At 38.1% G+C, this 18,536-nt stretch overlaps 1 protein-coding gene across 1 annotated transcript in view; it reads right to left on the reverse strand.

Moving 5' to 3' along the window:
* LOC141614004 (uncharacterized) overlaps positions 1-18,536 on the reverse strand; it is a 42,587-nt gene extending 24,051 nt beyond the window's left edge. Inside the window, exon 1 of the mRNA XM_074432757.1 lies at positions 18,354-18,536. Within this exon, the coding sequence (XP_074288858.1) occupies positions 18,354-18,536 (183 nt within the window). The remainder of the gene's footprint in view (positions 1-18,353) is intronic.

Genomic DNA, 18,536 nt, shown 5'->3' on the forward strand with positions numbered 1-18,536 from the left:
TTTATTGGAATCCAACCATTGATACATCCAGTTTCGTTCTAATCTCTTCATTGCAAATCTACATATATATTAGTAAATAAAAATTATTAATAAAAATGGTAAGAGCATTCATAAACCCATCTTTGAATCTTTCATACAACAACAACAACAACAACCACAACCACAACCACAACCACAACCACAACCACAACCTGCAAAAAAATACTTTCTGTATTGGGGTCCTTATCTCTCCAATCTAAACCCATCTTTGAATCTTTCATACCATTAGTAAATACCCAATTTTTTTCTTGATTGTAATGAGACAAAAATTCGGCAGCACTTCCTTACAATTCTCCAAATACATTATTTAGAATGAATTCTCACTCTACATATGTATTCGGAGAACATTAAAGGAAATGTCAACCAAATTTTGTCTCATAACTATTCAAGAATTACACCTAATGTGTAATCCCTGAACGGGTACTAGGTCAAAAATATATTAACAATCACAACACAAGCATAAGATGAATTAATATTTGTAAAAAAAATACACACATATGTACACAACTTATCAAAACAAACTTAATAATTACTAATAAACCTTATAAAACTAAGCAAAAGTATAGTAAGCATGCTAAAATTGGTTTAAACATCATAAATTGGCTTTTAACTAAACTAAATTAACTACCCTAATAATCCTAAATATCCTAATTGTCTTTTAATTAAACTAAATCATTTTAATAATCCTAAACTTAATTAAACTACGCATCCTAAAATTGGTTTAAACATCCTAAATTGACTTTTAACTAAATTAAACTACCCTAATAATCCTAAACATTCTAAATTGGATATTAATTAAACTAATTTATTTTAACAATCCTAAACTTAATTAAACTAAGCATCATAAAATTGATTTAAACATTCTAAATTGGCTTTTAACTAAATTAAACTATCCTAATAATACTAAACATCCTAAATTGGCTTTCAACCAAACTAAACTATCCTAATAATACTAAACATCCTAAATTGGCTTTCAACTAAACTAAACTAATCATAAACCCTAATTAATCATAATTAATCAAAACAATAACCATAAACCCTAACTAATCAAAATAATAAAATAAATTAAACAAACCTTATATTAATTAAGACAAGGAAACAAGGGGAGGGATGAGCGTACGGCAGGCAGGAGGCAGAAAAAAAGGAAAGGGGAAAGGAGAAAGGAGAAAGAGGAGGAGTGATGTGCGGAGTAGGATGGTGGTAGGAGTGGTGGTGGTGGGAGTGGTGGTGGTGGGATATGAGGGAGATGGGTTTTAGGGATTTTTGGGTAAAATAATTGAAGAGTGATAATGAGGGAGGCGGGTTTGGCTGCTGCCCATATAAAGAAACCCTGCGACGGAAATTCCGTCGCAAGAATAAAATATTAATAAAACCTGCAACGGAATTTCCGTCGCATGATTAAAATAATATTAAAATTCTAGCGTGTTGTGAGCTGTACAGGTGGACATTAAAAAAAGGTTGCGACGGAAATTCCGTCGCAGACTTTATTATTATTTTAATATGGCGACGGAAATTCCGTCGCAGCCCTTCCCGCCATGTCAGAAAATTTAGCGGTCTGGGAAAATTTGTTGCGACGGAAAGTCCTTCGCAAGTCCGTCGCATGTTCTGTGGTCCGTCGCAGATTCCGTCGCAGGTTTGAATTTGCTACGGGTTAATATTCCGTCGCAATGTGTCCGTCGCATCGAAACCTTTTTTTCGTATTGTTTCCCTTAGCATTCTTAATATGAGATTTAAACATGTGATCGCATTATTGTCGAGGACACATACTCCAACAATCTCTCACTTGTCCACGACAAGTGTGCGTCACCAATTCTCTTGTCCTATTACTATCTCCCACTCAATGCAAGGTGTCTTGCAGGTCGTACTTGCATTTGATCATATCATGAGTGGTTTCCTCGATCTGGAGAATAACTGTCAGACCGGAATTATCTACCATAGATACCTTCCGAGCGTGGCCACGCATTTCCAGTTCATTAATCCTCGAGTGGCCTTGAGATATAAGATAACCCGCACGGGGATGGACAATTCCTATCGCACTCTTGCCTTCGAATAGCCACAACTCATTATGACCCAAAACATGCCCATAAGACCCCAATTACGAAGGTCGTAGAACACAAATCAAAGTCACTCTGAAACTGTGCCATCTTAGGCGAACAGTCTTTAGTCAAAGAATCGACTCATAAGAATACTATAGCAGCTCTCGCCACGACCAGACTATACAAATTTCCAGAACTCTATAAGCGGTCATAAGCCCGACAGAGTGTCCCTCACAGTCTGTCTACGTGATCGACTAGTCATCTCTCATGACTCTATGGCACTTGAACTTGCCATAAATTGCATCACAATCCAGTTACTTCAAGTTGTCACCTCATATAAGTAACTAGGGGCAAATACTATGTTAATCCAGTTCACTAAAATGGGGGTTCAAAATTGTCTCAACAACCCATTTGGATCTAACAAAGTACAAGATGAGTTAATGATAACTCAAACGATAAATGTGATTATGACATACGGGTAGTTAATACCATATTACTAATCTGTCTTATAATCATAAGTGTACTTATGCACTTGCCTAACGCAATAAAATTTTAGCTTGTGAACATACCATGTGTCCAAGTGTTCAAACTTTATGAATTGCAATTTCCTTCAATTTGATGTTATGCCTTATAGCATGAATTCTACTAAGTACATGTCTAGACTTCGTTTTAGACTCAGGCTTTTTAACTTGAAGGAAACTCTTGCTATTATCATATAACTTGTGATGTGGGTTTCGGTGGACAACACTACTTGTAGTTTTAAAGTACACCACCTAATCACAACGTACTTAAGTATATTTCGTAGAAACTTGTAATGATTGACAATAAAATACCCTTTCTAGTCATTTACTCCTTAGGTCAATAAAACCAGCCTAGGATTTTCACAAATCCAAATGAGTTTGGAAACTTGAGTTTGTGTAACCTCTTAACACACAACTAAGTATCCTTCCAAATTCCAGAACAGACCATTAGTTCTCCTTGAGAGTTCATGACTATTCCTTGAGCCTTACCAATGACTCTCATATGGGTTAACTTGTTATCGACTTATCATGCTCCAAGCATGTGATTCATCTAGGACATGTGCATAATGGCATACATGATTATACCAATGGCGGAAACATTGGTTATCGAATTCATGTAGACAACAGTCACTACGCCAAATAAGACATCCAATAATGGTCAAATAATGCAAATTACCGTTTTTAAATAGAAACACGGGACCGTTATTGCAACGACGGTTGTTAAATATATACAACGGTTGTACAAATAACAAGCGACCGTTATATAACATCAAGAACCGTTGTTAAATCTTAAGAATGGTATCAAATCCGTTGTCGTAGTTTACTATTGACAACGTCTTATCGTTCCAAAACCGTTGTTAAATAGTATATATGATAACGGTTTATTTCGTTATCTTATTTAATTGAATGTCAAAATTTAACAACGGCTTTATTGCGTGCAAAACCGTTTTTATATTCATCTATTGATAAAGGTATGTAACCGTTATCTATTTATATTAATGAAATTTTGTCAACGGTTCTGCTTAAATAAAGCGTTGTAAAAGTTTTGAACTCAACAGCGGTTATCGTTCGTTATCTTATATTTTTGGCGGTTTGAATGAGAGGGAAAATATGTCAACAGTTATTTATCTAAATAAAACCGTTGTCAAATAATTGTTTGCAACGGGTTGTTTTTAACCGTTATCGTTTTTAATTTTTTTTTTTTAAAAATGATTTTATCCTGTTCTAGCAATTTCTTTGAAATGCTATTTTTAATGACTTTTTATAGTATTTCTTTGAAATGCTATTTTTTCAGCTCTATTTGAAAAATAGCATTCAAAGAATTTGTGCAGTGCAAAAATTCAATCCTGTATCAAAATATTACACCCCGCAATCAATTAAACCTAGTTTAAAAAAAGTACAAACAGGATGATCAACAACCAAAACACAACTGCTATTGAGAAAACAAAAGAAACCAATACACAATGGATCTATATATACACACTCGTACATAAACCATGAGAAAACTATTGAGACCTCGCTAATGAAACAACATAACTGGCCCACATATTTCTCATCTGGTTGATGTCCTCTGGCAAATATTCCGGGGCTTTGTTGAGTATTTATTGAAACTACAGTTCAAAATATACATAATGAAAATAGATATAATACATGGAAGTATACAGAATTGAATTCAATTTACGTCTGAAATAGTTTTTAAATCACACTAACCCGTATCGGAATAGTAGATAGTTTTCTGTGGATAACCTCCCACATGGACTGGCAAACATAAAAACCGTATTGTTTGTCGTCAGGTACTTTAGGAGACTATTATATAAATCACACACAAATCAGCTGAATTAGATAACCAACCTCTCGCATAAACATTAATTAAATGATACAGGTAATTATTAAGAATACACTTACTAATGGCGTGATAAAGTTGGGAACAACATCGCTTTCATATTTCCCAGGTGGAAATAATCTTTTTTTTGCTTCAAAAACACTAAATCATAAATTTACACATATGCCATTATTATTTGTATATATATGTCTCAAGTCATACAATAACAAATGACATTATTGAAGGTTGTAAACTTACTTAGTTATCATCCTTACACAACTGTCCGAGGGTGTAATACCCCGTATTTTTATATAATAAATTAAATGGATATTATTATATATAATTATTATACATTTTATATTACTAATTGAGTCGAGTAATTGTTGGGTCGTATTGATATCGTAGGATTAAGTTATTCGTGAGCTTGTTAAGACGGGTTTAGCTGAACGAAGTCCCGTTAACCAATTCGTGAACCAACCACGCGGACCATGACGTTTACCCATTTACCCAGAATTAATTACCCATGACCCAATTAACCTCTTAACCTAAGTTTAACCTAATTCTACCCTAACACAAAACGCCACTCCCTCAAACCGCCACCCTACTTTCAGCAACACCAATCCCCATCTTCACGCAATTCGAGAGAGAGTGAGAGGGCGTGGGCATTAACGGCGCAGCAAGGAAGAGATAGGGGCGTTTGTCGGCACTCATAGGCGGCTCTGGCGGCGGTAGTGGTGGCAGGAAAAGGTAAGAACGCAACCCTCTCCCCTCTGTTTTCTTTGTTTCTGTCGGGTTTTGGAGGGGGTTGTGCGTGTTTGATTGAGGATGCTAGTGGTTGTTGCCAGGGTGAGGGGGTAGAGTGGTTAGTGGCGAGTGTAGTGGTGGTGTTCATGGTGGTTATAGGTGGTGGTTGTGGCTGTGCAAGGCGGCATCGACATGGGGGGTGGTAAACGGGTTTAAGCAGCGGTTTTCAGGTGGGTTTAGGGGTTGAGTTGGGGTGGCACCACTGTGGACTCGGGGGAGGTCGAAACAGTGGTGACACGGTGTCTGGGTTCGTGGGATGACGGGGAGCAAAGTCGTGGTGGTTGGCAGGGGTAAGGTTGTTGGCTGCGGTGGTGGTCAGGAGAGAAAAGGAGGTGTTTGGTGAGGCTCGGTGTTGAACCAGGCCGTTTGGCCGTGGTTCACCTCGCCGCGAGGGTCGACCCCTTGTGGGGGTGGTTCTTTGGTGGTTGGGTCGAGTGGGTGTTGGGGTGGTGGTTGACACGGCCTCACGGTGGCTGTTGTGGTGGCGGGTGAGTGCGTGTGAAGGGGGTGCGGGCTGTTTTGGTTTTGAAGCGGGTTTTCATAATTTAATCGTTATATTTCGTTATGGGTCGTATTCTAAATTAATTAATTGATTCCCGAGTGCATTAAAATGATTAAAGACGGGTTTGAGTCGGGATGCTTGAATTGTTTTATGTTTGATTCGGGTCTTCTTAAAACGTTTAATTCGTTTAATATTTTATTAGCACATTAGCTATTTAAATTTAATTCCCGAGGCGTCTAAATGATTGGAAACAGGTTTTGTGTCGGGATTGTTAAAAGAGAAAAGTTTCTATATCGGGAAAGTTTCTATTTTTGGTAAATTTCTATTTTGGGAACGAGAATAGTTAAGTAATCAATTATCATTTATTTACCTTTCAGAGGGCGAATTGTTGTGGAAATATTCTTGAGCACCCGACTATTTGATTTTGCAGATCGAGGTAGGGAAATACACTTGACTTTAGGTGTTGTTAAATTGTGTTGAGTTGTTGTGTTACATGTGACCGAAATTTTGTGATCGATGACTTGTGCGTGGTTGTAATTTATGTTATGATTCATACACTGGAGTGTGGTTGACTGAACTGTTCGTGTTGATTATGTTATTTCATTATTTTGATAGCTGGCATGATTTCATTCATTGATATACATATCATGTTGCATTGATTACTGTTGAGCATTGCATATGCATTGGAGTTGGAGGATGGTGTGGTGGTGACGATGATGAGATATGATGTGATGTTGTGATAAGGCCCAGGCTGGTTCTGCAGGACTTGCCCTGGTGTCCTCCCGACGGCGCGGGCGGATCGACTACGGTCGATATATATAGTCTGGGGATCGGTATGGTGGGCGTCGGGGTTGTGTGTGATGAGTTGAGGTGGAGATGGAGGTGACGGAGTATCATGCATATCATATTTATTGTTTTATTGTTTTCCCTACTCAACCTCGTGGTTGACCCTGTGTATTCGTGAACACATGTGATGAACCGTTTTATGGGAGCGAGACTTGACGGGTTTATGAGATAGGACGGGAGGCTGGATGGGCGTGAGACACTGGTTCAGATGACCTAGTGGCTAGTTCATCATCTAGAGGACTTCACTTTTATTTACGTCAGTTCTTGTAATTTAATTTAAAAGGAGAATTTGTAATAGTTAAGTTAAAATGTTAAATAAATTGCCTTGGAGTTTAATTTGTTATTCACTACCTCGGGAAACCGAGATGGTAATAATTCGGTTTATTAGGGAATGTCTTGACGAAGGCTCCTTCATAAACCGGGGTGTTACAAAGTGGTATCAGAGAGAACGATCCTTAGGCCTGAACCAAAGAACCCAATGAACGTAGGATGTGTCTAAATAAAATGAACCCACGGGAATAAAGCTGTTAGGGGCTCACGGTGCGGTTAAGAAGGCGCCCTTAATACGTGCTCTTTTGCCCTCTCGGTTTTGAACCACCAACCCAAGAGAAAACGAGTGAATGGGGCGGTTAGAAGGAAAACCTTGGGTATAATTGAGTTGATGTATACCCCGAGACCATATATTCTAACCATTCTATAGGACAGCGTTACGGTAAGTGTTTTGTATGAATGATGACGTGACCATATGATGTCGTGGAAATGAGAATTAAGTTTCGTGATCAGTTTAATAATCAATGAAGTGTTGGCTTGTGGTAATCGTGAGCGTGAAAATAATTGCGAATTGATGATAATTATCTGGATAGATGTTGAATGATGTGTTGATAGTACTATTATGTCAAGTGATGTGCGGTGATGTGATCCCAAAGCCATGCTAGTATAGTATCGTGATAGTAATGAGAGACACCATTGAATTGCTTGTTTCTAGTCGTAGCAATCGTGATTAGATGTAAGGGGTAGGTCGGGAGGCGAAGGGACTTCTATGGGATATATGTTTACGTAAATACAAAAGTGTGAGAATTAAGTTAGGATGAGTTAGTATCGATAGTATGGTTGTAAGAGCTTGGAACATGGAAAATGAATGATTTAGTGTTGAAATCCGTTTTGTTTGATTTTACTCTGTAATTGATCTTGCTGTCATTTCCTTTCTGTTAATTTTCTACGGATGAAAATTTTATGAGAAATAGCCTTGTGAGTTAGTGTTCTTTTGGCGTTGGTTTCATGCTTATAGGGTATACGGGTTAAGAGCAATAAATGTTTTAGTGGGCTGTGGTTGGGAAGTTCTGTGCGGTGATGTGTTGACCGACGATTTTGTAAAAATCCTCATTTAATTTGTGTAAATGATTTTTGCATAATTCCAACTCCATCGACTAGAGGTTTCGCATACGTTTTCAAATTGATGAGCCACGAAAATTCTTGATGTCTCTATATTAAAAGGTAAGCTTTGCGAATTGACCCAAGTTTCGGACCAATTTCTTTGTCACATACTTGTTTGGACCAACTGAGTTGTAAAATTCTTTAAAAATTGAATTCCTTGAACTTTCGACCTCATTCTTTTTATCACAAATTATTAACTCTTTGTATGTTATGAAAATTAATATAACTTCAGTTTTCGTTGAACGGCTGTTTACTCGTGATTTTTGAAGGTTACAACGTGAATCATGACCTGTAAAATGTGCGTTCTATGCTAAGTTTTCACACAGTTGTTTGATTAATTCATGAGCCTTAGTAAGGTGAAATTATAATGTTTTATGTGATGATAGTAGCACGCATGTTCAGTAGTTATATATCTTAACAAGTGATAAAATTACAACTTAGTTGATAACATTGTTGGCATGATCGCATGAGTAAAATTGGATAGCTTAATTTGATTCTTAATCGAGGGTGAAATGTTTATACGAGTCCAGTTGTTTGCATACCTTGTATACATTTGGCATGATGTAATGACTCTGGGTGTGCATCTTATTTGCATAGTGGTCGGGTATATATATACATATAAAACTATATTGTCATATATTGGTAAGTTGATAGCGTTAAAAGTTAATTGACTGTTCTAACATACCCGCATGAATAATTATAATAATTAGGTCTAAATGTCTACACATGAATGGTAGTAATGGTTATGCCTAAATATTACCACATGTAGGGTGTCATCTGAGTCCTAAGGTCCTTTTTGTGAGCCTGTGTGCCTATGGTTATACCTGTTGCTTTCATTGCATTAAATTATTTCGGTTGAACCTAAACCTATAACATGATAATAAACAGTGTTGTTATTTTTGTTATTTGAATATGTTCGTTATTACAATATCGTAAAAAAAAAAAAAAAAAAAAAAAAAAAAAAAAAAAAAAAAAAAAAATAATACTAGAGTGATTCTTGCAATTGCATGAGTGTGATATAAAGGAAACTGTTTGATATAACACAACAATTGGCATATTTATATTCTCGAGTCATTACTATCAATTATATTAAAATAAAGATTGTTATGATAACTATGTTGACAATTATAATAGGATAACCCTTTGATGATTCACACGATATGCTTTGGTTTAAATGATAGTCGATATAGTTACATCTAATTGAGTCTACAAGTTGCCCAAGTAATTAAGTCGTGCAAATCAGTGAAGTGTCCAAGTTGCTAATCTTTTAGTACAGCTAGAATTCTACAAAGTATAAGATGATGAATGTATGTTTAAACTATTTACGCGATATCGTTTGTTTTGCTGCAAATGAGTTGTACTAAGTTGCTGGACACAATTGAACGATATGGTTGCTATGATGTCAAACACATGTGGGATATGGAAGTAATGTTGTGTTGTTATGAATCATATGTTGTTACTTTTATTAGCAAATACGTTTCAGAATTTATATCAAACAAATTGGCTAATTCGTGTTGTATGCCTGATGAGTCAAAAGGTTTTGATTATGTGTTATGTTTCTATGGTTTCAAGGTGTTTAAGTAGTGCTTACGTACCGCAGGTTTAATACTCCTGGTGATTTATTAGTAGTAGGGCGGTTCAATTGTTCGGGATTGGTAATAGTTTTGACTTGGGAGAGGAATTTAATGGGGTCAATGTTAAGTTGCATCGACTTACGTGTATTCTTGCGATTGATATTTCTAAAGCGATTGTTCTCTGGTAGATAATGCGAATTGTGATGATCTTGAGTTGACCAAAACCCTGGTATTACAGTTACCCTGGAAACTTGTTATGTAACTTCCGCACACTTAAACCTCGAGGATGAATCCTTTGTCGTAACACCCTTGTGTCTTAATTTGTTAACTTTCCATTTTGTAGGATGGATCCCTACAATGTACACCCGCAAGACTGTTACATGTCACTTGATCTTGACTTTAATGAGCATTGTGAGAGACTTTGTCTTGCCATGGACATGTATGGCCATAATGGGCACCCCGAGTATTTAACTAATACTCAGTTAAGAGCGTATACCCTTATCGATTCTATTCCGACTACGGCATACTAAAGGACAAACAAACGATTGTATATGAGAGAGTGACCACCCATTGCATGAGGCTATTCCGTGACCCCACTTTGCGGCGTGGCCAAATACCCGCCCGAGCATACCTTTGACTTTATAGCAGCAACCCGAGACACGAATTTTACGCTAATGTACCGATGCCGAAAGTACGTTGAACCACCCATGCCAGACTTCGGGGAATAGGTGAACCAGAAAGGGAATGACATAGAAGTCACCAGAATCAGAGGAAGCGCGACCTAAGGACCGTTAGGTTAGGGCTAGTAACACCATGATCGGTCTGTTATGAAACCGTGTAAACCTTTGGTTCCTTCTTGTTGTTCTTTTAGTTTGAAGTTGTGTTTTAAGTCAAGCATGAGCTAAGTAATAAGTGTTACTTGTTGACAATCAGTTAATTCCATAATAAAACCTTGTTTCCGACTTAATGTTTCTGCGCAATCTCTTGTCATGTGTTCTTTTCTGTTACCTGTTGTTGACAGTGAGTTTGTTGCATAGGAATATGACATTTGAAAAGAGGTTACGAGGACGTAACCATGTTTTTAGTTGGGTAGGATTGTAAAATCTTAATGTTTATGTTCCACTTGTTTATAGATTGTGGTTTTGATCAAGTTATAGATCGTGGTTTTGATCAAGCTGATGTTGTGTTGCGTGGTACCCATACAAATGAGTTCTCTATGTTGTGTAATTAAACTGCTGCTGTTATGGTGCTCTGATAGTTTGCATGAGTTCATGAGTGGTGAAGGGTTTGCATGAAGTAAGTTCCGGGACGTAACTTTCTTTTTAGGAGGGTAGAATGTAACATTCCGTAATTGTTATGTTAATTGGTGTGTCAAAAGTGTGTGTTAACCGAGTTAGAGTTTCGTGACGTCCGTAAGTACGATATACAATACCCTTCTGTTGTTGAGTATGAGAGCGAACTTCGGGACGAAGTTCATTTTAAGGGGGGAAGACTGTAATACCCCGTATTTTTATATAATAAATTAAATGGATATTATTATATATAATTATTATACATTTTATATTACTAATTGAGTCGAGTAATTGTTGGGTCGTATTGATATCGTAGGATTAAGTTATTCGTGAACTTGTTAAGACGGGTTTAGCTGAACGAAGTCCCGTTAACCAATTCGTGAACCAACCACGCGGACCATGACGTTTACCCATTTACCCAGAATTAATTATCCATGACCCAATTAACCTCTTAACCTAAGTTTAACCTAATTCTACCCTAACACAAAACGCCACTCCCTCAAACCGCCACCCTACTTTCAGCAACACCAATCCCCATCTTCACGCAATTCGAGAGAGAGTGAGAGGGCGTGGGCATTAACGGCGCAGCAAGGAAGAGATAGGGGCGTTTGTCGGCACTCCTAGGCGGCTCTGGCGGCGGTAGTGGTGGCAGGAAAAGGTAAGAACGCAACCCTCTCCCCTCTGTTTTCTTTGTTTCTGTCGGGTTTTGGAGGGGGTTGTGCGTGTTTGATTGAGGATGCTAGTGGTTGTTGGCAGGGTGAGGGGGTAGAGTGGTTAGTGGGGAGTGTAGTGGTGGTGTTCATGGTGGTTATAGGTGGTGGTTGTGGCTGTGCAAGGCGGCATCGACATGGGGGGTTGTAAACGGGTTTAAGCAGCGGTTTTCAGGTGGGTTTAGGGGTTGAGTTGGGGTGGCACCACTGTGGACTCGGGGGAGGTCGAAACAGTGGTGACACGGTGTCTGGGTTCGTGGGATGACGGGGAGCAAAGTCGTGGTGGTTGGCAGGGGTAAGGTTGTTGGCTGCGGTGGTGGTCAGGAGAGAAAAGGAGGTGTTTGGTGAGGCTCGGTGTTGAACCAGGCCAGTTGACGGCCGTGGTTCACCTCGTCGGCGAGGGTCGACCCCAGTGGGGGTGGTTCTTTGGTGGTTGGGTCGAGTGGGTGTTGGGGTGGTGGTTGACACGGCCTCACGGTGGCTGTGGTGGCGGGTGAGTGCGTGTGAAGGGGGGGTGCGGGCTGTTTTGGTTTTGAAGCGGGTTTTCATAATTTAATCGTTATATTTCGTTATGGGTCGTATTCTAAATTAATTAATTGATTCCCGAGTGCATTAAAATGATTAAAGACGGGTTTGAGTCGGGATGCTTGAATTGTTTTATGTTTGATTCGGGTCTTCTTAAAACGTTTAATTCGTTTAATATTTTATTAGCACATTAGCTATTTAAATTTAATTCCCGAGGCGTCTAAATGATTGGAAACAGGTTTTGTGTCGGGATTGTTAAAAGAGAAAAGTTTCTATATCGGGAAAGTTTCTATTTTTGGTAAATTTCTATTTTGGGAACGAGAATAGTTAAGTAATCAATTATCATTTATTTACCTTTCAGAGGGCGAATTGTTGTGGAAATATTACTGAGCACCCGACTATTTGATGCAGATCGAGGTAGGGAAATACACTTGACTTACTTAGGTGTTGTTAAATTGTGTTGAGTTGTTGTGTTACATGTGACCGAGCTGTGATCGATGACTTGTGCGTGGTTGTAATTTATGTTATGATTCATACACTGGAGTGTGGTTGACTGAACTGTTCGTGTTGATTATGTTATTTCATTATTTTGATAGCTGGCATTCATTGATATACATATCATGTTTCATTGATATACATATCATGTTGCATTGATTACTGTTGAGCATTGCATATGCATTGGAGTTGGAGGATGGTGTGGTGGTGACGATGATGAGATATGATGTGATGTTGTGATAAGGCCCAGGTGGTTCTGCGGGACTTGCCCTGGTGTCCTCCCCGCTAACGGCGGGCGGATCGACTACGGTCGATATATATAGTCTAAGGGGATCGGTATGGTGGGCGTCGGGGTTGTGTGTGATGAGTTGAGGTGGAGATGGAGGTGACGGAGTATCATGCATATCATATTTTATTGTTTTATTGTTTTCCCTACTCAACCTCGTGGTTGACCCTGTGTATTCGTGAACACCTGTGATGAACCGTTTTATGGGGAGCAGACTTGACGGGTTTAAGAGATAGGACGGGGAGCTGGATGGGCGTGAGACACTGGATCAGATGACCTAGTGGCTAGTTCATCATCTAGAGGACTTCACTTTTATTTACGTCAGTTCTTGTAATTTAATTTAAAAGGAGAATTTGTAATAGTTAAGTTAAAATGTTAAATAAATTGCCTTGGAGTTTAATTTGTTATTCACTACCTCGGGAAACCGAGATGGTAACAGTTCGGTTTATTAGGGAATGTCTTGCCAAAGGCTCCTTCATAAACCGGGGTGTTACAGAGGGTTTGCCTTCGCGAGAGTCAATCCAGTACATTGTTTTTGTTTCCACTTGGATTGCCAGTAGCACCCAATGCTTCCTATTCAATTTGGGACATTGAACTGTTAGTTCATTTACACGCATTTAACCATGTTAGTAATAAATTTATAGAACCGTGATTCATTACAATAATCACGTACTATACATACATAATCTCATTGTAGGGGGAAAGCCATAGTTTTTTGGACGACATCAACCGACGAGCGATACTATTGATTTGTTCTTCGTATGAAATTCTGTGCACCGAGAACGCCTTAGGACTCAAGAATCCGTAGGCGTGAAATGGTACCTTCCACTCAGCGATCTGATTATTCATGTACCTATTACGCCACATGGAACGAAGAATGTTATTGTAATTGATAATTTAAACAAACATCATTATTCATAAATGAAAATGACTAAATAGTTTTATTAATAAAACTTACTTCATCCAAATCAAAATGTGAACAACATCTAAATTGTCAAGGTCGACAAATTGCATCAGTTGCTTTGGATCCAGTACGACTACATCAGCTGCGCCCATAATTTCCTCTTCAATGTTAATCATGACTACATCCCCTCTAGGTGACTTCTTTACAGCCAGGTTGTGCAAAGCCATCAGCGAAGCAGTTTTCATTTTTTTCTTATATTCACACGATTCATAATAAGAATCATAAGCAGGCTTGACTGCAACAACTTCCGTTGATGTAGTAGTAATTGCTTTAGCTGCTGCCATGGCTTTGCTTAACTTCTGCAAATGTAAAGATTAAAGTACTTATGATGTGTTAATATTCGTACCCTAATATATTTAAAGAACAAGTAATAATTAACGTCTGCGTATAGGTACCTCGGGGATGACAACATTGATGAGGTTGTTAGGCCATTGCACATTAGAGCTCAAGGCTTCTTTCAAATAAGTGACCTCCTCAGTAGGAAATGGTACTTTTACTTCCCCATACTCGTCTTTATATAATTGGGACACTTCCACTTTACTGCAATTGTGACGAAGGGCTATACCATTAACCTTAACTTGTTGAAGTCGGTCGTAAGCGAACACGTATCCGACAACAACAACTTTCTGTTTCCCCTGTAAATGGAACAGACGACAAGGCACCTTGCAATCGCCCTTCACGACAGCTTTAATCAATTAGTACAAATACATTCACTACCTTTAATAAATTTCATAAGTACAAAACTAGCAGCTATTACATTTTTCGGTGTAGAGAAGAACGTCTGATCATCAACTACCTCAATCTCTTCCTGTGTCACGGCCTTACTGGCTTCCTCTTCCTCTTTAACTGCCGGATATTGATCCTCGGCTCCCAACTGAGTCTCCTTTGCCATTCCCTTCTCCCTTGCCATATCCTCCTCGACTTCCTTCTGTACATTATCACTTGTCCATATAACACGTACTGATTTTCCAAATCATATAACACATTGTATATATAGAAGACATAAATATTATTACCTCTTTTTCCTCCTCCTCATCCTCCACCTTCCCTTCCTCCTTCTCCTTCTCCTCCTCCTCCTGCTCCTCCTTCTCCTCCTCATCTGCTTCCTTTATGACTTCTTGAACCATATCCAACTCTTTTTCTGATGGCTTTTCCCCAGTTTCCAACATTCTCATCATCAACCTGGCTATTTTATATAGCTGTGTAGTAGAAATTAATGTCAGCATATATAGTTATAAATTACGTTGGTTCAAATACAGTATTTATAGATTACCTTCATGGAATCATCACCACTTCGAGTAGTTTTCCCAAAATACTTACTGATACCAACATGTGTCGATACCCCTCTCACACGACCTGGATGCCCTGCTTTGCCGATTGCCCTAGCAAGAATGTCATCGCGTCCTTTAGGCTTCTATTTTCCTTCCTCTACCTCCTTCTCACAAATGCTCTATATACACATAAAACCATTAAGCAACACACAATTATATAACTCCGACTACCAGTGGTAGGAGTGACATATTTATTCAAACTTACAATTTTCTTTTTGATGTCCTTGTCATATTCAGTTTTCGTCTTTCCATTCTTAGGAGTGTGACCTTGTACCCAAGCGTCGTGACGACTGAATTTTCCAAGCTTTGCCTACAATTCATTCATCACATTGATATCCTCTCAAAATATGTATGATTACGATGAACATATATAACATCCGACTAAAACACCTAATAGTCTAATACTATAAGAATTATGTACTTACAAGTTTCTTCTTAATCAATCTATAACCACCTCGGGAGCCGTAAAAGACGGTCTTTTCTTTGAAATGTTCGTCTTGTTCCTCTCATTCATAGCCTTCATCAAATAAATTGTATCAAAAAATGTAAGCATGACCAAACACTAAACTAAGTATACTTCTTTACTTATTATTATTAAGTTACGTTAAACTTGTCAGACTGCCTATAAGCGATATAGCTATCCCAATGGTCTTGACTGACATACGGATACTTCTTTGTTGGTGGGTTCTTGTTCATCTCCCCGGTTTCCTTGTTGAACAAGTGGTTCTCAGCCATCTTTAACTTCTAAGAACTGAGGGCTTCCCCTGTCTTTGTTTTTAGGTACTTATCATACTTTTTGAGGACAACGTAAGCTAACTGCATATATGATGAGCATAGTTGGTACAAGTGTTTCGGCTAATACACATATCAAGTAGTAACTTAATTTCAGCAAAAACATTTATTATTGTATATAAAAACTTAATTTCGGCTAATACCTTTATTCTGCTTATTAGCATGGTGTTCCGTAATTTACTCAGTTCACTGACACACGACGTACCGAGAGGCACATACTGTCTTACACAACAACCAATCCAACACGCAAAATACCCGGCATACTCACCATATGGTAGCCCCGTATCTTTATCCCATTGTAAAGGATTAGGTATCTTTGAATTTATTGCTTCTAGGGAAACCCTGTGGCGCATTCGACCCGAAGTGTGTTGCAAATTATTCTCATCACCTGAGTGATTGCCTGACGCATTTCCATCGTTTCTTTTACGCTTTTGGACCATATCTAAAGCAGAAATTAATAAACAAAAAATAACAATGCATACTTATAAAAACAAACAAATCTACCGGGAGGAGGGTTTATTACTTCTTTAAAGAGGAGAATCCGGATTGATCTGGCGGCGGCAATGGCGACGATGACAATGACTGCGACGATGATGGGGTAGGCTGGTGGTAGAGGGGAAGCTCAATGTTTGAGAATATTATGTGGGGGACGGGAAGCTCAGAGTATATATGTGTGAATAATACAACACTTGCAAGACCTTGTTTATTGGAAAGTAATAAGCACGGTATAAGAAAAACCGTTATATTTTGTTTCCGAACAGACTACTGTTTTGTTTGAAACCGTAATTGATTCGTACTATCTACAACGGGTCAGAAATAACCGTTGTCTGTAATATTTTCATGTTGTTTGGTTTTCCCGCCAAGAAATAAAGCATCATTTTTATATACATAACAACGGCCTGAACCGTTATAACTGTATACGTCCTTAACAACGGTTTGGGTATAAGCGTTTTATTTTATATTTCATTGTGTTTGATTTTACCGCCAAGAAATAAAGCATCATTTGGTATATGCCAGCTAATTACAATATGTTTCTTAGAAAATCTTGCTTATTTCCATTAATTTAAAGGATTAAAAGTTTACACATAAAGAGTACAAACTACCACCATACATAATTAGCTAGCTAAATAACAATTAGAAGAAGAAATTTGACAATTAACTTAAGCCATGCCTCATTATTTTTGAGTTCTACGATATCCATGGTTAACTTCTTGCATTCTTCTTTTGCCTTCAATATTTCACTATCATTTCCCCGCTTCAATTCTTCAAATTGATATAGTATAATTCTCACTTGCGTAATCTCGATATCCATGCTCTTTTTCTCATTCACTAACCTGTTTATAACCTTCCTCTGCCACTCAGTCATTGGTTCATCAACCCACTTGAAGTAATTGCATCCACGCATTTTAGTCTCGGAATTATAGAATTTGCAAGTAAGAAACTTTCTTCCCGGATTTTATAAAGTCCAAGAAGTCCGCAATGTTGCTGGAACTGAGCAATTACATGTCCCTATTGAAATAGAGGAAGAAGAAGAGATACCACTTGACATAATTTGAGTAATAAGAGAGAGAGAGAGAGAAAGAGAGAGAGAGAGAGAGAGAGAGAGAGAGAAAAGAAATGTAGAAATAAAGAAAGAAAGAAGGTTATTTAAAATAATGTTATTCAGCAATTGTATAATTTAACACGGTTCTTATAAGACCCGTTGTAATTATCTTATTAATATCATCGAATTTCCATTTATTTTTAGAGGTGTTTATGACCTAACATGATTTTTATGCATTACCGTTGTCATTTTTAGAGGTGTTTATATTCAAGAAGAATGTAATAAAGCGTAGAACCATATATTAAAATGATCATATATTAAAACAAGCATATTATACAATGGCGAAATAAAAAAAAAATAGTACAACAAGAGAAAAAAAAGAAACACAATAAAGAATAAAAACCACAAAAACAAATAGCAAACTAATTAGTAAATTAATTAATCAAACACCCTAACAGGAGTTTGACGAGGCGATGGGTACCGAGGATAAACTTGATTATAAATCAAGCTTACTACATCGGCATCACGACGGTGATCAAAATGAGGCACTTCTTCGTCTTCCTATGATTTCGGTACATTAATAAAACTGTACGGTATGAACCTTCTCATCAGATGAGCATCCTTAGCGGTGGCAACCCATAAGTAAGGCCCAACGTGTATATAATGATCCTTAGGGTCGCCGTCATAATAGTCACTTTTGCCCCTTTGTTTGCCACGTGATGCATACCTTGCAGCGAGTTGTTTTGTTTGGCGAAAACCGTCAAGACCATCCCCTCGAAACACGATCAGAGCATATCCAAGAAACCCACGACCAGAAATCCAAGTCGGGTGGATTGCCCTATCATTTGAAAACCCATTCTCAATGAGGATGTCCCTCAATGGGTTAAGAGACTTAGAAGCTCGCTTCCCAGCAGAATCGCGTATGACTTGGAGATTGTGAATTATGCACGTAATCGGGTTGATATAGTGGGTTACCGATTGCTGAGAAAGTGGGACTGCAGCTGATGAAGACGACGACAT

The sequence above is a fragment of the Silene latifolia genome, chromosome 11 (assembly GCF_048544455.1).
Source record: "Silene latifolia isolate original U9 population chromosome 11, ASM4854445v1, whole genome shotgun sequence".
NCBI lineage: Eukaryota > Viridiplantae > Streptophyta > Magnoliopsida > Caryophyllales > Caryophyllaceae > Silene > Silene latifolia.